The 22156-nt window shown below is 41.3% G+C and overlaps 1 protein-coding gene across 5 annotated transcripts in view; it reads left to right on the plus strand.

Moving 5' to 3' along the window:
• Positions 1-11410: 11410 nt before the first annotated feature.
• Positions 11411-22156, plus strand: part of LOC110536373 (scavenger receptor class F member 2) — a 33388-nt gene continuing 22642 nt past the window's right edge. For 4 of the 5 annotated variants that reach the window (XM_036936290.1, XM_036936291.1, XM_036936292.1 and 1 more), the window contains exon 1: positions 17676-18534. In XM_036936290.1, coding sequence (XP_036792185.1) covers positions 18428-18534 — 107 coding nt within the window. In that variant the 5' untranslated portion in view covers positions 17676-18427. Of the gene's footprint in view, positions 11555-17675; positions 18535-22156 lie in introns of those variants that run through there. The other variant, XM_036936294.1, reaches the window with a different exon arrangement.

Below are 22156 nucleotides of genomic sequence, written 5' to 3' on the forward strand. Positions count from 1 at the left end.
CGTCAGCAGTGTTGAAGTTGTGCCTGGCCATGCAGTCGTGGATGAACAGGGAGTACAGGAGGGGACTGAGCATGCACCCCTGGGGAGCTCCAGTGGTGAGGATTAGCGTGGCAGATGTGTTGCTACCTACCCTCACCACCTGGGGTCGGCCTGTCAGAAAGTCCAGGATCCAGTTGCAGAGGGAGGTGTTTAGTCCCAGGTTTCTTTTTTTAGTGATGAGCTTTGAGGGTACTATGGTGTTGAACGCTGAGCTGTAGTCAATGAATAGCATTCTCACATAGGTGGTCCTTTTGTCCAGGTGGGGCAGGGCAGTGTGGAATGCAATAGAGATTGCAGCATCTGTGGATCTGTTAGGGCGGTATGCAAATTGGAGTGTGTCTAGGGTTTCTGGGATAATGGTGCTGATGTGAGCCATTACCAGACTTTCAAAGCACTTCATGGCTACGGACGTGAGTTCCATGGGTCTGTAGTCATTTAGGCAGGTTTCCATTTTGTTCTCGGGCACAGAGACTATGGTGGTCTGCTTGAAGCATGTTGGTATTACTGACTCAATCAGGGGCATGTTGAAAATGTCAGTGAACAGTGAACAACACCTGCCAGTTGGTCAGCACATGCCCAGAGAACACGTCCTGGTAATCCATCTGGCCCCATAGCCTTGTGAATGTTGACCTGCTTAAAGGCCTTACTCACGTCGGCTATGGAGAGCGTGATCACACAGTCGTCCGGAACAGCTGATGCTCTCATGCATGCCTCAGTGTTGCTTGCCTCGAAGCGAGCATAGAAGTGATTTTGCTCGTCTGGTAGGCTCGTGTCACTGGGAAGCTCGCGGCTGTGCTTCCCTTTGTAGTCTGTAATAGTTTGCCAGCCCTGCCACATCCAACAAGCATCGGCGCCGGTGTAGTATGATTCAATCTTCGTCCTCTATTGACGCTTTGCCTATTTGATGGTTTGTCACTGGGCATAGCGGATTTCTTGTAAGCTTCCAGGTTAGAGTCCCGCACCTTGAAAGCGGCAGCTCTACCCTTTAGCTCAGTGCGAATGTTGCCTGTAATCCATGGCTTCTGGTTGGGGTATGTACTTACAGTCACTGCGAGGACGACGTCCTCAATGCACTTATTGATAAAGCCAGTGACTGATGTGGTTTATTCCTCAATGTCATCGGAAGAATCCCGGAACATGTTTCAGTCTGTGATAGGAAAACAGTCCTGTAGTTTAGCATCTGCTTCATCAGACCATTTTTTAGAGACCGAGTCACTGATGCTTACTGCTTTAATTTTTGCTTGTAAGCAGGAATCAGGAGGATAGAGTTGTGGTCGGATTTACCAAATGGAGGGCGAGGGAGAGCCCTGTACGAATCTCTGTGTGTGGAGTACAGGTGATCTAGAATTTTGGTTGCAATAATGGTTGCAATAATCACCCAGTATTGCTATCTGCAGCGTTAGTTCTAGGCAAATGTTGCAATTCTTCAGCAATTCCTGGTCCTGTGACCAAAAACGAGCTACATATGGACAATACCAAAATAAATTATCTAATGACTCTGCCTCCTCACAGCAGAATCTGCAGAGCTGGGAAGATTGTATCCTCCATATATTTAACATTTTATTGGTTGCAAGAATTTAGTAATAGAAAAAAGTAGTAATAGTAATAGTATTTTACATTGAAAAAATTTGAAGTTTTGAATCCGGCGTTGTTTTGCGTGTCAATTCATAAACCATGTGCCATGGAATAGGTACATTGAAAATCTCTTCCCAACTATTTTGCAATTTATATGGCACAGCTGTCAGTTTTTTGGTCCTTAAATTAAATTGGTATGTTTTTATTTATCACACTTTTCTTTAACCATTTATGTTCTTTAATACAGGGCCGACATACAAGTTCTTTACTTTTTTCCCCTTCTACTTGCCTCTTCCATTTTTGTGGTAATGCTGCAATTAATTGGTTGTAATTTTGGGTAGAGCAGACATTGCCATATGTCTGTGTTAGCTGTATGTGTGACATCAAATCAAATCAAATTTTATTTGTCACATACACATGGTTAGCAGATGTTAATGCGAGTGTAGCGAAATGCTTGTGCTTCTAGTTCCGACAATGCAGTAATAACCAACGAGTAATCTAGCTAACAATTCCAAAACTACTACCTTATACACACAAGTGTAAAGGGATAAAGAATATGTACATAAAGATATATGAATGAGTGATGGTACAGAGCGGCATAGGCAAGATGCAGTAGATGGTATCGAGTACAGTATATACATATGAGATGAGTATGTAAACAAAGTGGCATAGTTTAAAGTGGCTAGTGATACATGTATTACATAAAGATGCAGTAGATGATATAGAGTACAGTATATACGTATACATATGAGATAAATAATGTAGGGTATGTAAACATTATATTAAGTAGCATTGTTTAAAGTGGCTAGTGATATATTTTACATCAATTCCCATCATTAAAGTGGCTGGAGTTGAGTCAGTGTGTTGGCAGCAGCCACTCAATGTTAGTGGTGGCTGTTTAACAGTCTGATGGCCTTGAGATAGAAGCTGTTTTTCAGGCTCTCGGTCCCAGCTTTGATGCACCTGTACTGACCTCGCCTTCTGGATGATAGCGGGGTGAACAGGCAGTGGCTCGGGTGGTTGTTGTCCTTGATGATCTTTATGGCCTTCCTGTGACATCGGGTGGTGTAGGTGTCCTGGAGGGCAGGTAGTTTGCCCCCGGTGATGCGTTGTGCAGACCTCACTACCCTCTGGAGAGCCTTACGGTTGTGGGCGGAGCAGTTGACATACCAGGCGGTGGGTGATACAGCCTGACAGGATGCTCTCGATTGTGCATCTGAAGAAGTTTGTGAGTGCTTTTGGTGACAAGCCAAATTCACGATGCTGCGCCTTCTTCACGATGCTGTCTGTGTGGGTGGACCAATTCAGTTTGTCTGTGATGTGTACGCCGATTAACTTAAAACTTACTACCCTCTCCACTACTGTTCCATCGATGTGGATAGGGGGGTGTTCCCTCTGCTGTTTCCTGAAGTCCACAATCATCTCCTTAGTTTTGTTGACGATGAACAGCATTCTCACATAGGTATTCCTCTTGTCCAGATGGGTTAGGGCAGTGTGCAGTGTGGTTGAGATTGCATCGTCTGTGGACCTATTTGGGCGGTAAGCAAATTGGAGTGGGTCTAGGGTGTCAGGTAGGGTGGAGGTGATATGGACCTTGACTAGTCTCTCAAAGCACTTCATGATGACGGAAGTGAGTGCTACGGGGCGGTAGTCGTTTAGCTCAGTTACCTTAGCTTTCTTGGGAACAGGAACAATGGTGGCCCTCTTGAAGCATGTGGGAACAGCAGACTGGGATAGGGATTGATTGAATATGTCCGTAAACACACCAGCCAGCTGGTCTGCGCATGCTCTGAGGGCACGGCTGGGGATGCCGTCTGGGCCTGCAGCCTTGCGAGGGTTAACACGTTTAAATGTTTTACTCACCTCGGCTGCAGTGAAGGAGAGTCCGCATGTTTTGGTTGCGGGCCGTGTCAGTGGCACTGTATTGTCCTCAAAGCGGGCAAAAAAGTAGTTTAGTCTGCCGGGTAGCAAGACATCCTGGTCCGTGACTGGGCTGGTTTTCTTTTTGTAATCCGTGATTGACTGTAGACCCTTCCACATACCTCTTGTGTCTGAGCTGTTGAATTGTGATTCTACTTTGTCTCTATACTGACGCTTAGCTTGTTTGATTGCCTTGCGAGGGAATAGCTGCACTGTTTGTATTCGGTCATGTTTCCGGTCACCTTGCCCTGATTAAAAGCAGTGGTTCGCGCTTTCAGTTTCACGCGAATGCTACCATCAATCCACGGTTTCTGGTTTGGGAATGTTTTAATCGTTGCTATGGGAATGACATCTTCAACGCACGTTCTAATGAACTCGCTCACCGAATCAGCGTATTCGTCAATGTTATTGTTTGACGCAATACGAAACATATCCCAGTCCACGTGATGGAAGCAGTCTTGGAGCGTAGGATCAGATTGGTCGGACCAGCGTTGAACAGACCTCAGCGTGGGAGCTTCTTGTTTTAGCTTCTGTCTGTAGGCAGGGAGCAACAAAATGGAGTCGTAGTCAGCTTTTCCGAAAGGAGGGCGGGGTAGGGCCTTATATGCATCGCGGAAGTTAGAATAGCAATGACCCAAGGTTTTACCAGCCCTGGTTGCGCAATCGATATGCTGATACAATTTTGGGAGTCTTGTTTTCAGATTAGCCTTGTTAAAATCCCCAGCTACAATGAATGCAGCCTCAAGATATGTGGATTCCAGTTTGCAAAGAGTCAAATAAAGTTTGTTCAGAGCCATCGATGTGTCTGCTTGGGGGGGAATATATACGGCTGTGATTATAATCGAAGAGAATTCCCTTGGTAGATAATGCGGTCGACATTTGATTGTGAGGAATTCTAAATCAGGTGAACAGAAGGACTTGAGTTCCTGTATGTTGTTGTGACCACACCACGTCTCATTAACCATAAAGCATACGCCCCCGCCCCTCTTCTTACCAGAAAGATGTTTGTTTCTGTCGATGTTTGTTTCTGAGTAACCAGCTGGCTGCACCGACTCCATTAGCGTCTCTCCAGTGAGCCATGTTTCCGTGAAGCAAAGAACGTTACTCTGGAATGCTACCCTTGCTCGGATTTCATCAACCTTGTTGTCAAGAGACTGGACATTGGCAAGAAATATGCTAGGGAGTGGTGCGCGATGTGCCCGTCTCCGGAGTCTGACCAGAAGACCGCTTCGTTTCCCTCTTTTACAAAGTCGTTTTTTTGGGTTGCCGGCTGGGATCCATTCCGTTGTCCTGGGTGAAAGGCAGAACACAGGATCTGCTTCACGAAAGTGATATTCTTGGTCGTACTGATGGTGAGTTGACGCTGCTCTTATATTCAGTAGTTCTTCTCGACTGTATGTAATGAAACCTAAGATGACCTGGGGTACCAATGTAAGAAATAACACGTAAAAAAACAAAAAAACTGCATAGTTTCCTAGGAAAGCGAAGCGAGGCAGCCATCTCTGTCGGCGCCGGAAGTAGTAATCTCCGCCAGTCCTATTTATTTATTAAATTTCATTGAAAAATATGTTTTTTTTAATCAATTAGTATTTTTGAGTTTAACCACAATATTTGTTATATTATTTGTTCTGTCTTTCAGGTGGATTAAACTGAAATTGCCACCACCTTTCTAAGGCTTGTTTAAAAAATAACGATATTTTGCAGATTGTAATGTAATCTGAATAAAGGGGAATTTACTAGAGAACCAGTTTGGATTTACGCATAACTTTTGCATGACTGATGCCTTTAGTGAGAGGTCTAATGCTTTAATATTTAATCATTTCTGCCCTTCGAATTCATATTCATTATAAAAATTGGCCCTCTTAATTTTGTCTGGCTTGCCTTTCCAAATAAAATTGAATATTTTTTGTTCATATCATTTAAAAAGCAGGTGTAGGCAAAACCATAAGCAAACAGGTAAACTGTGATATGACTGAAGAGTTAATCAGGGTGATTTTTCTACAAATAGACAGGTATTTTCCTTTCCATGGTAGCAATATCTGATCTATTTTTGCTAACTTTGTATACCGAGTATGTCCACATCTCCGTCAGACCATTTAATTGGTAAACTACATGGTAATGTAAAATTTGCATTTTTTTTTGTGATCCAATACGTAATATAGTACACATATCATCATTTGGTTTTAATCCAGTTAGGATAGCAAAAACAACTAGATCCTCTATGAGGCCATGAAGAGATTGTAATTGTGGTTTTAAAAGAAAACATGAATCATCAGCGTTCAATGACACCTTAGTTTTTAAACCACGGATTTCTAATCACTTAATATTATTATTTTATCTAATTTTAATAGCTAACATTTCGATGGCAATAATGAATAGATATGCCGATGAATGGGGCCTTGTTTTACTCCTCTAGATAGTTTTAAACTTTCTGAGATGTAGCCATTATTTACTATTTTACACCTACGGTTCCTATACATAATTTTAACCCATTTTTTAAGACATTCCCCAAAATTGAAATATTTTAGGGATTTATATACAGTGGGGCAAAAAAGTATTTAGTCAGCCACCAATTGTACAAGTTCTCCCACTTAAAAATATGATTTAATCATAGGTACACTTCAACTAGGACAGACAAAATGAGAAAAAAAATCCAGAAAATCACATTGTTGTATTTTTAATGAATTTATTTGCAAATTATGGTGGAAAATAAGTATTTGGTCAATAACAAAAGTTTATCTCAATACTTTGTTATATACCCTTTGTTGGCAATGACAGAGGTCAAATGTTTTCTGTAAGTCTTCACAAGGTTTTCACACACTGTTGCTGGTATTTTGTCCTATTCCTCCATGCAGATCTCCTCTAGAGCAGTGATGTTTTGAGGCTGTTGCTGGGCAACACAGACTTTCAACTCCCTCCAAAGATGTTCTATGGGGTTGAGATCTGGAGACTGGCTAGGTCACTCCAGGACCTTGAAATGCTTCTTACGAAGCCACTCCTTCGTTGCCCGGGCGGTGTGTTTGGGATCATTGTCATGCTGAAAGACTCAGCCACGTTTCATCTTCAATGCCCTTGCTGATGGAAGGAGGTTTTCACTCAAAATCTCACGATACATGGCCCCATTCATTCTTTCATTTACACGGATCAGACGTCCTGGTCCCTTTGCAGAAAAACATCCCCAAAGCATGATGTTTCCACCCCCATGCTTCACAGTAGGTATGGTGTTCTTTGGATGCAACTCAGCATTCTTTGTCCTCCAAACACGAGGAGTTGAGTTTTCACCAAAAAGTTATATTTTGGTTTCATCTGATCATATGACATTCTCCCAATCTTCTTCTGGATCATACAAATGCTCTCTAGCAAACTTCAGACGGGCCTGGACATGTACTGGCTTAAGCAGGGGGACACGTCTGGCACTGCAGGATTTGAGTCCCTGGCGGCGTAGTGTGTTACTGATGGTAGGCTTTGTTACTTTGGTCCCAGCTCTCTGCAGGTCATTCACTAGGTCCCCTCGTGTGGTTCTGGGGTTTTTGCTCACCATTCTTGTGATCATTTTGACCCCACGGAGTGAGATCTTACGTGGAGCCCCAGATCGAGGGAGATTATCAGTGGTCTTGTATGTCTTCCATTTCCTAATAATTGCTCCCACAGTTGATTTCTTCAAACCAAGCTGCTTACCTATTGCAGATTCAATCTTCCCAGCCTGGTGCAGATCTACAATTTTGTTTCTGGTGTCCTTTGACAGCTCTTTGGTCTTGGCCATAGTGGAGTTTGGAGTGTGATTGTTTGAGGTTGTGGACAGGTGTCTTTCATACTGATAACAAGTTCAAACAGGTGCCATTAATACAGGTAATGAGTGGAGGACAGAGGAGCCTCTTAAAGAAGAAGTTACAGGTCTGTGAGAGCCAGAAATCTTGCTTGTTTGTAGGCAACCAAATACTTATTTTCCACCATAATTTGCAAATAAATTCATTAAAAATCCTACAATGTGATTTTCTGGATTTTTTTTCTATTTTTGTCTGTCATTGTTGAAGTGTACCTATGATGAAAATTACAGGCCTCTCTCATATTTTTAAATGGGAGAACTTGCACAATTGGTGGCTGACTAAATACTTTTTTTGCCCCACTGTATATAAACTCTAGTCATACTTTATCAAAAGCCTTTTCAAAATCAGCTATGAAAACCAGGCCTGGCGTCCCCAATATTTCATAGCATTTTATTGTTTCCAGTGCTTGTCTTAGATTATCTCCATGTAAAAAACCTGTCTGATTAGGATGAATAATATTTTACAATACTTTCTTAATTCTATGCGCCAAGCATTTTGCTAGAATTTTTGCATCGCAACACAGAAGTGTAAGCGGTCTCCAATTTTTTTAATGGACTGGATCTTTATATACCAGTTCCTGTTTTCCTGTTTTCCTGTTTTCCTGTTTTCCTGTTTCAGGAATAATGATATCAGACCTTCTTGTTGCGTGTCTGATAATCTACCTTTTATATAGGAGTGGTTAAAATATGCTAATGGTCCTCTGAGTATATCAAAAAATGTTTGGGTATACTTCCACTGGTATGCCATCCAGCCCTGGAGTTTTCTCAGCCTTAAAGGCCCCAATTGCCTCAAGAAGTTCCTCCTCTGTAATTTGACCTTCACATGAGTCTTTCTGTACAGATGTTAATATTACATTATTATTAGGAAAAAAATCCATACAATTGGTTTCAGTTAGTTGAGATGGAGGAGACTGGAATGAAAACATATTCTTAAAGTACTTTACTTCCTCTTTCAAAATATCATTCGGTGAATCATGCATGACTCCATCATTTGTAAAACTTTTTATAACATTTTTTGGTATCATTTCTATATTTAAGATTGAAAAAGAGTTTGTTGCATTACTCCCCATATTCCACCCAGTTTGCATTATTTTTATGATATATTCCACTGGATCTTTCTTGAATAAGTTCCTCCATTTCTTTTTGTTTTTCCTCTAACTTATTCTGTGCCTCTATAGTACCGTTTTTATTGCTATCTAACTGTACTGTTAGTCTTTCAATTTCCTTTGTTAATAGTGACTCTTTTGATCTAAATTGCTTTTGTTTTATAGATGAGTACTGAATTGCATGGCCTCTAAAGGCACACTTAAAAGTGTCCCATACAATAAGGGAATCTGCTGTACCTATGTTATGTCTGAAAAAGTCAGTTATAAATTCTTCTGTCCTAGTTCTAAACTATTTCTAATCTAGTAGGCTTTGATTACATTTCCAATATCCTCGCCCACGTGGAAATTCTGTAAGATAATTATATATGCCAATTATGTGATGATCTGATCGCATTCTGTCCCCTATCAACAATTTTTTAACTTTTGGTGCCAGAGATAATGGCATAAGAAAGTAGTTAAGACGAATAGCTTGATTAAGCCTCCACCATGTATATCTCACTAGGTAAGGTTATTTAAGCCTCCATATATCAACTAATTCCAATATATCCATGACATTCTTGATTTCCTTAAGTGCCTGAGGGTGATAGTTTGTAGTGTGATTTCCTTTCCGGTCTATAGAGGTATTTAAGACCGTATTAAAATCTCCCACCATAATAATAGGGTCTAGTGTTGCTTGTAGACTTGATAGATTCTCATATATATTTTCAAAGAAGCTTAGATCATCATTATTTGGACCGTATAGGCCATATCTGTTAATTGTCCAAAAGCATATTCAAAATAATCCATCTACCTTGATGATCTGTTTGGACAATTTGCACATTTGGATCAAAATGACTGTTAATTAAAACCATCACCCCTTTTGAATTTCTTTGCCCATGGGATAAATATATCCCCCCCCCCCCCCCCCCCCGGTCCTTTTTCAACAAAACTACATCTAAAATTGTTGAACGGGTTTCCTGTAAACAATAGGTATAATATTACTTCTCTTTTAGCCAGGTAAATACCGATCGCCTTTTCTTATTATCTGCTAGGCCATTACAATTGTAACTGGCTATACTTATTTCACCACTTACCATAATGAGACACAACTTTCAATTATATTTATCAAAATATATGTTTGTAAACGTACCATTAAAAAGTAACATGATGATTGAGTGTCTATATAGCTGTACCATGATATTGCATTGCTATTAAGTAAACACCTCCAATTGGTTCCCACTATTCCACCCCCTAAAAGCCCTCCTCATCCCGAGTTGGGTTGTCATCCCAATGCCCAGCAGACCACCCCCGACCTCCCATATCCCATAGCCTTGAAATGACTGGGATTCATCCTTCGAAAAGAGCACACAGTGCCATTTACAGAACAGAAGTAGATCAACTGCCAAATGCATTTCCATTGCCCTCACCTCGATTTGTATTATATTTAGCCATCGAAAAAAAATAATGTATATAAGAATCCTATTTCTAATTTTCCAAAATTAGCTATTAATATTTTTAGTAATGTAGGCAATTAATAGGCAAAAAAATACATCATTACAAGCCATTATTATTTTAGCAAACAATTGTTGTGAATCATCCTCTATTGTCCCTAACATCTTTTACTCCATACGCACTCAACCCTTTCCTCCCACACAACCATAGGCTCACATTCTCAACAGTTGCACCATCCCAGAGCCCAACTCAAGAAAGGTCTTGATTTACAAATGCATTTACAGTTGTAGCTGTATGAGAAGGCCTGCAAGACCGTGCAAAACAAATGGGCAGAAATTGAGAGATTTTATTAACCATTGTCACGTCCTAGATGATGGAGGTCAAATGTACACCTTTTCCCTGAAACACCCACAACACGGTCCCCCGTATTGACCATATTCCCAAGCATCTCCATGCAGACAGAATTTTGAATTTTGATTTTGTGTCACCAGGGCCACAATAATATACCGCCCTCTCTGAATGTCCGAGTGTGACCCCCTCCCCATGGGTTACCGCAGCAAGTGTTCCCATTAGCAGCTTTGAGAATTTCCTTGAATAGTATGCTCTCCCTTTAGGGGGCTTTGGCTTTGCAGGACCAACCCTGCCAAGCAGGCTCAGAATCTTGAAGATGCAGTGCTGCTCTTGGTCTCTGACCATCATTTTGGCTGCATACATACCGCTTACAGCAGGCCCATAAAACAGTTAGGGACTTCTCCTTAGTGTCTGGGTCATTCAGGTGGGTGTCTAGGGCATAGGGTTGTGGACTGTTCCATCAATATAGGATCATAAATAAAGAAATTAGAAATAATTTATTTAAAACATTTTGTACCCCATTATAGGACAATAAATAAATTAAATGTATAATTATTTTTAAAACTGTTCCACCATGATAGGACAATAAATAAATAAGACGTATAATTCATTATAAAAAGTCTATCCATCATCTGAACAACATTGAAAGCTCTCTCACACCCCCGCTCACAGCAATACATTGCAACCATTTAATTTCTCACTCAACGCCACACTTTCCCAAACATAACAAATAAAATAAAAAATAAACACACACCACATCTTCACCATGTTGGATTAGTGCTTGTGATTTCCAATTGGTTATATTTGAAGATATATAGAAAATATATATTTTTTTATTGTATTGTTACAATCCATAACCGGGCGAAAATTGTGTTTCAATATTTTCCTCGTCTATGAGAACTTTGTAATTTCTAAAATAACCATGGAGTAGTCTTTGTGTCTCTGAACAACGGGTTATCAATATATAGTTATCAACGACGAGAGCTACTCGTTTCCCTTTTAAATCTATTTTCTTTGAAATTGGACACAGAACTTTACGCCGTTCTGCAATTTCCTTCGGGAACTGATCATTCATGCCAATTTTGGTCCCAGCAAGTCTTTTACCCAGGATTTTAGTCATTATTTATCTTTAAAGGAAGCAAATTTGGCAACGATTGGGCGTTCATACCTTTGCCCTCTCTGTCCGAAGCCGTGTACATGTTCCAGTTGGATTTTGTCGATAGCTTCGCATGGAATCTGAAGCGTTGTAAGGAAGAACTCTCTAACTAGAGATTCAGGAACTTCTCCTTCTTTCTCTTGGATACCTGTAAGTACCAGATTCTCTCTCATGGATCTAGTCTGCATGTCAAGTAAGGCTTCTCTCAGAACAGTGTTCTCCTTTTTAAGTTAATTCACTTCGGTTTCAATCTTATTGAGTGTCCCTTTTAGCTGGTGTGTTTCCTTCTCCAGTGTCGCAGCTTTTTCATCACTCATCTCGAGGCTTGCCTTCAACTCTTTTATATCCTTACTGACTAATTCAAGTATACCCAGTTTGTCATTTATTGATTTTAACAGATCGGTTTCGACCTTCACCAGTGGTGATGAAAATATTAAATCGTCTGTGTCTGTAGAACAGTCACGTTTTTGTTTAGAAATCGGTTCACCTGTCTTACTCTCCGTCATGTTTGGGTGTTGCTTGTTTTCGTAATATTTGTCGATAAATGTCTCTAGTCTTAAGATTTGTTTTGTGTTATTATCCAGATTGAAAGTTATCACCCACCCAGATTGTGTAGTGCTAATATTTAGTCTAACTTGACGATATTTAATATTACGTTTTTATCTTAAAGTGCTCTACATAACTTAGTTCAGTCCACCATTACCTGTCTCAGTCCCGCCTCCAGCCTTGTGTACAGCAAGTCAAACCACAGATTCTCAATTGGATTGAGGTCTGGCCATTCCAGTACCTTTAAAATGTTTCCCCCTAAACCACCTGAGTGTTGCTTTAGCAGTATGCTTAGGGTCATTGTCCTGCTGGAAGGTAAACCTCCGTCCAAGTCTCAAATCTCTGGAAGACTGAAACAGGTTTCCCTCAAGAATTTCCTTGTATTTAGCACCATCCACCATTCCTTCAATTCTGACCAGTTTCCCAGTCCCTGCCGGTGAAAAACATCCCCACAGCATGATGCTGCCACCACCATGCTCACTGTGGGGATGGTATTCTCGGGGTGATGAGAGGAGTTGGGTTTGCGCCAGACATAGCACTTTCCTTGGTGGCCAAAAATCTCAATTTTAGTCTTATCTGACCAGAGTACCTTCTTCCATATGTTTGGGGAGTCTCCCACATGCCTTTCGGTGAACACCAAACGTGTTTGCTTATTTTTTTTTTTAATTAATAAGAAATTGATTTTTTCTGGCCACTCTTCCGTAAAGCCCAGCTCTGTGGAGTGTACGGCTTAAAGTGGTCCTATGGACAGATACTCCCATCTCCGCTGTGGATCTTTGCAGCTCCTTCAGGGTTATCTTTGGTCTCTTTGTTGCCTCTCTGATTAATGCCCTCCTTGCCTGGTCCATGAGATTTGGAGTGCGGCCCGTTCGTGGCAGGTTTGTTGTGGTGCCATATTCTTTACATTTTTTAATAATGGATTTAATGGTGCTCCGTGGGATGTTGAAAGTTCCTGATATTTTTTTACAACCCAACCCTGATCTGTACTTCTCCACAACTTTGTCCCTGACATGTTTGGAGAGCTCCTTGGTCTTCATGGTGCCGTTTGCTTGGTGGTGCCCCTTGCCTAGTGGTGTTGCAGACTCTGGGGCCTTTCAGAACATGTGTATATACAGTGGGGCAAAAAAGTATTTAGTCAGCCACCAATTGTGCAAGTTCTCCCACTTAAAAAGATGAAAGAGGCCTGTCATTTTCATCATAGGTACACTTCAACTATGACAGACAAAATGAGAGAAAATGAATTTAATGAATTTATTTGCAAATTATGGTGGAAAATAAGTATTTGGTCAATAATAAAAGTTAATCTCAATACTTTGTTATATACCCTTTGTTGGCAATGACAGAGGTCAAACGTTTTCTGTAAGTCTTCACATGGTCTCTATTGCATTCCACACCGCCCTTTCCCACCTGGACAAAAGGAACAGCTACTGTATACTGAGATCATGTGAAAGATTACGTGACACTTAGATAGCACACAGGTGGACTTTATTTAACTAATTCTGTGACTTCTGAAGGTAATTGGTTGCACCAGATCTTATTTAGGGGCTTCATAGCAAAGGGGGTGAATACATATGCATGCACCACTTTTCTGTTTTACCAAAAAAGTAATTTTTTTCATGCCCATTACATGAAATCCAAATAAAAATCTATTTCAAATACAGGTTGTAATGCAACAAAATAAGAAAAACGCCAAGGGGGATGAATACTTTTGCAAGGCAATGTAGTTAGTTCCCTCAAATGTAAGCCTAACACCCCAACAGACGGACTTGCTTAAGCTTTCTTTCTCTGAGGGGACACGTGATCTGTCAACAAAAAAGGATAGAAAAAGAAAGCTGAATGATTCACTCGTTATGGATGTGAACAGTATTATAGTGTTCATTATGTTGGAGCTCGCCACAGTCCACACACACAAACATTGACATTAAATTCCTTGGTGAACATGAGCCTGGCACATCAAATCCCATTCCATTTGTTTAAATAACCACAATTCCATGAACTGTATTGCCCTTGAGGCACCAGCCGGTGGATATAGGACACATCTCACCACAGGTGGCCCAGATAGACTGCTTGTGCTGTCCCTGCCCATGTTTAAATTGGACCTTCACGAAGGGCACTCAGACACACTATACAGCTGGACCTATGTCCATACCATTACAGATCACAGAAATGAGATCTGACTCATGTGACCACACAGGGGCCAGCAAGTTTGATGGCTATTCAGCCTGGTCACACCAGATCCAGTGCAGTATTCGACATTCATCCTGGTCCACATAATGTTGGGAGATGCCTTCAATACCGGGCCACTAGGGGCAATGGTGAGCACTATTACCATCAAGTGGGCATTGTGGATGGGGATGGACGTAAGCCATGAGCTCCGGCTCCAAGGATTGCAGGTTCAATCCCAGTGCTAGGCACTCTTTTCTTCTATTTATTTTATTCCCAAACCTTAACCCTTAACCAATCGGAATCAATGCCTAAACTTAACCGTCAAACTCTTAATTAAGTTTATCTCCCATTTGGACCATGGTCGAATACCGTGTCAGTCCGTGAGATATTGTTGGGGTATTTGGACGTAAGAAAGTTTGGTAACGGGGTAGATGGTATGATGGCATGTCTGGACTGTAAGTGGAATACATTCATCATACATGAGATGGAAATGTAAATATCTAGGGGGTGGGTTGTTGGTTGGTTATTTGTGTGTAAATGTATGAGCTTGTTGTGAAAAAAATAAAAAATCTTCTCGGGAACGATTCTATTCTATTATTTTATATTCCATTCCATTCCCCTCTTGTTCATACTGTCTCTCACTCACATGCTGCTGAGATGCTGCCTGGTGCAAGTGTCTTTGATAAGTCCCAAGCACAATTGTATCAGAAAGTGGTCTTGCATCAAAGTGGACAAGCTAACTCTTCCTGGCTTATGCCTTGCAAGTCTGTTTTTTACCAATACAAAGGTCTGACTGTCTTCTGATGGCAGACAAAGTCCAGACTAAGCCGAAAACTAAACAGCAGAAGTGACTGGGGTGTCCTGTCCTAATAGTATTTTCATGGTAGAGTTAGGAGATTTTTCAAACAGGGCAGGGAGTGAGTAAAAGCCATACTGTCTTACATCTGTTTTTGCATATTAAACAAGATCTCAGGCAGCCATTGATCTGAGTCAACAGAGCTGATCGCTTGCTGATTCTGAAATGTACCTGACCAGAGTGACCTCTTTCAGAGAGAGACAGACACAGAGAAACACTCAGTCCTTTGGCATTATGTCCCTATTGCTCTCTCTCTCTCGCTCACACTCTCCCTCTCTCTCTTTCTCACTCTCTCTCTCGCTCACACTCTCCCTCTCTCTATTTCTCACTCGCTCTCTCGCACTGGATGCAATTCAGACCAATTTACTTATTTTTTAGGCGTGTAATCTCAAAGTTAAAGTTATCCTCCAAAGAGGGGCTAATGAAGGTGAGTTCAAAAGAAAAACTTAGCATAACTCAGTGTGACTACATAGCTGCATGATCTAACCCATATGAAGCCTAGCTCTCCTCAGAGAGAACGGTTGTGTAAGTTCTTCCTGGCCTGTCATACAGGTTTATATCAGATCAGGGATCCGACTGTCTCTACTGACTCTCTTGTGCTGCTGCAGCTTGCCTCATGTGACAGAATTCCTGAAGAGTGAGAGTTCCGAGAGGACAGCCAATCAGGCGAGGAGGGCCTTGACCCAACCGACCAATGGGGTCTGGACAGACTAGTGTTTACATCCTGAGAGGGATATCAAATTATAGCCTGTCCCTGGCTTCAAACGAGGGGAAAATCATACTGTGGTCATTCACCCTGGTTAGATCTGCATGCCTTTCATTCAGAATAAGGAAATAACCTTTGTTTGCGGAAACATTTTTGATGTGTGAAAAATAAAAACTGGTTTGCTTAACAAGATGTCTGTGTGCTCTCAGAAGTATATAGTACTTCGAATTCATACACAAAACAATCCCCTATTTTCATTCTGATAAAGGGACACACACACGCATCTGTTTTCTTATAAGCCAACATTAACATGTGATGTTGTTCTACTAACGATGGCTGCTGGGACCCCACCAGAACATATAGTAAAACCTGAAGTTCTAGCAACATTCTGTTTTTTGGTCTATGAAATAGGTTAGGAAGAGCATTTAAAGTAATAAGCAAATCTCTTCAGTCACTGCCTCCTGTGTGAGGTCCTCCTTTGCATGGGGCGGAAGGGTAGCCTAGTGGTTAGAGTGTTGGACTAGTAACTGGAGGGGTGCAAGTTCAAATCCCTGAGCTGACAAGGTTGTGCTGCCTCTGAACAGGCTGTCATTGAAAATAAGAATTTGTTCTTGGCCTAGTTAAATAAAGGTAAAATAGCACTGTGGTCCAGGATGGAGCCCTGTTCTTCTGAATCAGGGGCTTGAAGGGCCTAATTTATTTCTGACTGATTTCCTTACATAAACAGTAACTTAGTATTGCAGAAATGCAACATTATATTTTTGTTCAGTTTAATTAAAGTCAGCATCACAGGACAGACATATCAGAAGGAAACCTTTGATGTAAACAGAGAAGATAGCATGATGTGCCTATTTTTTATTTAAATAGGCAAGAGAAATCGTTAAGCAAAATTTCTTATTTTCAATGACAAAGTGCCTTGTTCAGGGGCAGAACGACATATTTTTACCTTGTCAGCTCAGGGTTTTGATCTGGCAAACTTTTGGTTACTTGTCCAACACTATAACCACTAGGCTACCTGTCGCCCCTCTAATTTTGATTTATATGCACTTAGCCAGTTTGAGCTTTACAACAGGGGGAGGAAAACAAAAAAGGCTTGATTAGTATAGGCCTACCAAACCTCCTTATCAATCAAAACGTCATAAGAGCATAGTGTGAAAAACACCAAACTTCTGAACAGTTCTAAATTGTCTTTACTCTTGTATGCTTCCTGTGTATGCTCAAAATCAATAGAGGTCTTCGGCGTGGGGGAAGCATTTCTGCTTTTCCGTGGAGTCCAACTGTGTGCTCACGTCCTACTTTGTCTTCAGATGTTTATATCGGCGCCTGCCGGTGCAAGGTCGGATACAGTTTCGACGTAAAACACGTGTGTATTCCTCCTTGGTAAAGACTTTCAGGTGGATTCCAGCTCGAAAATTGAAAACACCTGTCCCAATAAATATCCCATCAAACAGGAAATCGTCGTTTTTATTTTCCAGATTAATGTAACAAGTTGATGAAAATAACTATTGTATTAATCGCACAGTAAAGTACTGAAAACTATGGTGAAATGGTAATAATCCATAGTTAGGTCATGCGGTTATTTTGTCAGTTCATTCAATGAAACAGACGGGGGCGGCATTGCCTTGCGGAAGTTAACTGTAGGAAGGGTGCTGCCAAGAGCTTTTTCTTTCTGTTAAATTTCGATCCAATGAAGTTGTCCTTGAATAATGATTGATTGGGATTAACATTAATGTTACAAACATTTGAATAAATAAATACAGTTTGGGTACCTCATTGCCTAAATTAAATTATTCCAATTATTTTACTATAAATAAAACCACTTTTTTAGACAAAATTATTATTATTATTAAAGTATTTTCTTATATTTTGAGGAAATGTGGACATTAAAGAACCAGACATAGGCCTATATCATAATATTGTCTATTTGTGGCACTTGTGGCACACCCACTTTCTTTAGTTGCTTATGGTTTCTTTTCTCAGAACAAGAAATCAACTGTGGCGCACGAAAAGTAAATCCACTTGACCCTGTGTAACGACTGCGAAGGCTAGACTAGGCTAAATCGGGAATTTTCCCGACACACGTGAGAGCCCAAGAAAGAGAAGACAATAAAGGAATAAAACTTTATTAATCTTTGATTTAAAGAAATGTTGACATTTTGACTCGGCCTGTTGAAAGATTTAGTTTTCTACTCGTTTGCTGCTAGTTTAGTTATTCCGCTGGGCACAAAACAAGATTTGTGGCCAAATTATGGTTGGTGGCAATAAACGCCTGTTTATATTGTCGAAGGAGGATGCCTGTTGTTGGCTTCCGCTACTTTCCTGATACCTGTTTCCTGCTTGCTTAGTCTTTTGAAAATGTATGGAATAACGAATAGTTCTGTTACAAATCTGCAATGAACGAAAGTCATCATTCGAGGAGATCGAATTGCGTGCACATCTTTGGGTTTTATAACTTATTTGGAACAGTACTCTGCGTGGTTTGGTGTCGCTACACTTTCTTTCGACTCTTGGGTACGTCGTTGGCGTAGATTGCGCAGTGGTAAACATTTTCTCCTCAACTGGAACCTGTATTATACCATACTTGGATAACGTTTCTGAAGTTCCCACAATAACAAATAAACACATTTTACCGCTGTGGATTATACATAACGAAACCCTGGGTAACACAATAGTAGGATAAAGTGTTGTTTTCTGGAGAGGAGGAACGCAGAGTGTAAGATGCGTCTAGAAGGATGCTGTTTCTTGTAAAATGGAATTGAATATTTTTTTTGCAGTTGTTGTGGTGGTTTGTTCATTTTTTTCGAGTTTCAGCCAAGAACTCAATCCCAAAGGCAGGAATGTATGCAAACTACCAGGGTAAGTAGAATAACGGTACTGTCGAGTAAAAAAGGAGTTGCCTGCCTCTATCGCTCTCCATATCGTGCAGCTAACCTACTTCTTGATGCATTGTGCTTTTATTTATTGATTGCTCACATTGCAAAATACTTTTTTTGACGTTGTCTTTCCCTCCACTAACATTTTACATCTTTGATATTGCGTACTAGTTGGTCGTATTTATTTTCATATGTACAACGTCTCCTTACACAAGAAGGAGTCCATCTGAACAACCATCCCATCCAGATGCGATATGCATCTGGAACCGTAGATAATGTTCCATATTTTCTTATAGGGGGCGCTATATATTGAGTGACACTGGCCTGAAGTCGTGGCATCTGATAGTTCAGTGTTTCCCAACTCCAGTCCTTGAGTACCCCAACAGCACAGATTTTTGTTGTTGTAGCCCGAACAAGCAATCTGATTCAACTTGTCAACAAATCATCAAGCCCTGAATGAGTTGAATCATGGGAGTTTGTCCGGGGCTACAACAAAAACGTTTTCTGTTGGAGGTACTCAAGGACTGGAGCTGGAAACATTAAGCTAAATGACTGAAAATAACCACACAAAATGTTATGGCTTCAGCTGCCAGAGACAAAGGAAAGTTATAGACTGAACGTAAACAGCTCAGTCTTCCAATGTTTTCATTCGATTCTGAACACCCATGAAGTGTGTGTGTGTGTGTGTGTGTGTGTGTGTGTGTGTGTGTGTGTGTGTGTGTGTGTGTGTGTGTGTGTGTGTGTGTGTGTGTGTGTGTGTGTGTGTGTCATTGCTGTGCACGCACGCACACAATCTATTAGCTGAAGCATTCATTTCTTACTCTCCAGTAAGCACCTTTACTATGCAAGCATGTCAAAGGAGGGTCAGGTGCAAGAGAAGAGTGTATGGGATCCAAAGTAGAAGTCATAGCCCGTCTGTGTTCTGCCCTTCAACACACTGACATTAGAAAGGAGACCCCAGGGCCCAGCCTGCTTCTATCCTTACCTTTCCTGTTAGAATGTCTCCTGACAATACAACTCCAATAGCTAATGGTGAGCATTTACAGTACCTCATGTAGTCTGTATAAAACATGTTTCTTTATTGTCGTAGTTGTTGCCCAGGTCTATATAGTTGGTTTGATGGTCAATACTTTGACTTTTAGCATCCCCATGGAGTGTTTTTGGTTAGGGTACAGTAAACTCTCCATTCTTCATCCTCACCACATACACATTTGACATTGGCCCAAATCTCAATCACAATCATATCCTTAGTTTTTTTTTTTACAAGCTTGAGTGCTTGCTTAATGGCAGTGCACCATCCCTATCATTTTCTTTCATTTGTGCCTTTTGTTTTATATTTTTACTGGGTTCAGTCACAGGATGAATTGAGGGAAGTTGTTTTTAATTTGTCATTGCTGCCCAGCATTTCTTATGTGTGTCCTCAAGTTTCTATATTAGCTCTACTGTAGCTGGGCGTTGGTAAATCAGCTCTACTGTAGCTGGGTGTTGGTAAATCAGCTCTACTGTAGATGGGTGTTACTAAATCCACTCTTCTGTAGCTGGGCGTTTGCTTAATCAGCTCTACTGTAACTGGGTGTGACTAAATCAGCTCTACTGTAGCTGGGAGTTTGCTAAATCAGCTCTACTGTAGCTGGGAGTTTGCTAAATCAGCTCTACTGTAGCTGGGCATTGGTTAATCAGCTCTACTGTAGCTGGGTGTTGCTAAATCAGCTCTACTGTAGCTGGGTGTTGCTAAATCAGCTCAACTGTAGCTGGGCGTTGTTAAATCAGCTCTACTGTAGCTGCGTGTTGCTAAATGAGCTCTACTGTAGCTGGGTGTTACTAAATCATCTCTACTGTAGATGTGTGTGACTAAATCATCTTTACTGTAACTGGGTGTTACTAAATCAGCTCTTCTGTTGCTGGGCGTTTGCTTAATCAGCTCTACTGTAGCTGGGCGTTGCTAAATAAGCTCTACTGTAACTGGGTGTTGCTAAATCAGCTCTACTGTAACTGGGCGTGACTAAATCAGCTCTACTGTAACTGGGCATGACTAAATCAGCTCTACTGTAGCTGGGTGTGACTAAACCAGCTCTACTGTAGCTGGGAGTTTGCTAAATCAGCTCTACTGTAACTGGGTGTGACTAAACCAACTCTACTGTAGCTGGGCGTTGCTAAATCAGCTCTACTGTAACTGGGCGTGACTAAATCAGCTCTACTGTATCTGGGTGTGACTAAACCAGCTCTACTGTAGCTGGGCGTTGCTAAATCAGCTCTACTGTAACTGGGTGTGACTAAACCAGCTCTACTGTAGCTGGGAGTTTGCTAAATCAGCTCTACTGTAGCTGGGTGTTGCTAAATCAGCTCTACTGTAGCTGGGTGTGACTAAATCAACTCTACTGTAGATGGGTGTTACTAAATCCACTCTTCTGTAGCTGGGCGTTTGCTTAATCAGCTCTACTGTAACTGGGTGTGACTAAATCAGCTCTACTGTAACAGGGTGTGACTAAACCAGCTCTACTGTAACTGGGTGTGACTAAATCAGCTCTGCTGTAACTGGGTGTGACTAAATCCGCTCTACTGCAACTGGGCGTTGCTAAATCGGCTCAACCGTAGATGGGTGTGACTAAATCAGCTCTACTGTAGCTGGGCGTTTCTTAATCAGCTCTACTGTTGCTGGACGTTTGCTTAATCAGCTCTACTGTAGCTGGGCGTTGCTAAATCAGCTCTACTGTAACTGGGTGTGACTAAATCAGCTCTACTGTAGCTGGGCGTTTGCTAAATCAGCTCTACTGTAGCTGGGCGTTGGTAAATCAGCTCTACTGTAGCTGGGCGTTGGTAAATCAGCTCTACTGTAGCTGGGTGTTGCTAAATCAGCTCAACTGTAGCTGGGAGTTAATAAATAAGCTCTACTTTAGCTGGGCGTTTGCTAAATCAGCTCTACTGTAGCTGGGCGTTGCTAAATCAGCTCTACTGTAGCTGTGCGTAGGTAAATCAGCTCTACTGTAGCTGTGCGTAGGTGAATCAGCTCTACTGTAGCTGTGCGTAGGTAAATCAGCTCTACTGTAGCTGTGCATAGGTAAATCAGCTCTACTATAGCTGGGCGTTGCTAAATCAGCTCTACTGTAGCTGTGCGTAGGTAAATCAGCTCTACTGTAGCTGTGCTTAGGTAAATCAGCTCTACTGTAGCTGTGCGTAGGTGAATCAGCTCTACTGTAGCTGTGCGTAGGTAAATCAGCTCTACTGTAGCTGTGCGTAGGTGAATCAGCTCTACTGTAGCTGTGCGTAGGTAAATCAGCTCTACTGTAGCTGTGCGTAGGTAAATCAGCTCTACTGTAGCTGTGCGTAGGTAAATCAGCTCTACTGTAGCTGTGCGTAGGTGAATCAGCTCTACTGTAGCTGTGCGTAGGTAAATCAGCTCTACTGTAGCTGTGCGTAGGTAAATCAGCTCTACTGTAGCTGGATGTTTCTAAATCAGTTCGCTGACTGTAAATGGGCCATTGACAACATCAACAATGTCTGTTCACACAACATTGTTTGTCGGTATTCAGTGCATCATAAATTACCATGGGAAAGTGAGAAATGCAAAGCAAACCCATAAAAAAGTGGGAATTTTGATTTTGTCA

Source organism: Oncorhynchus mykiss, chromosome 11, assembly GCF_013265735.2.
Source record: "Oncorhynchus mykiss isolate Arlee chromosome 11, USDA_OmykA_1.1, whole genome shotgun sequence".
NCBI lineage: Eukaryota > Metazoa > Chordata > Actinopteri > Salmoniformes > Salmonidae > Oncorhynchus > Oncorhynchus mykiss.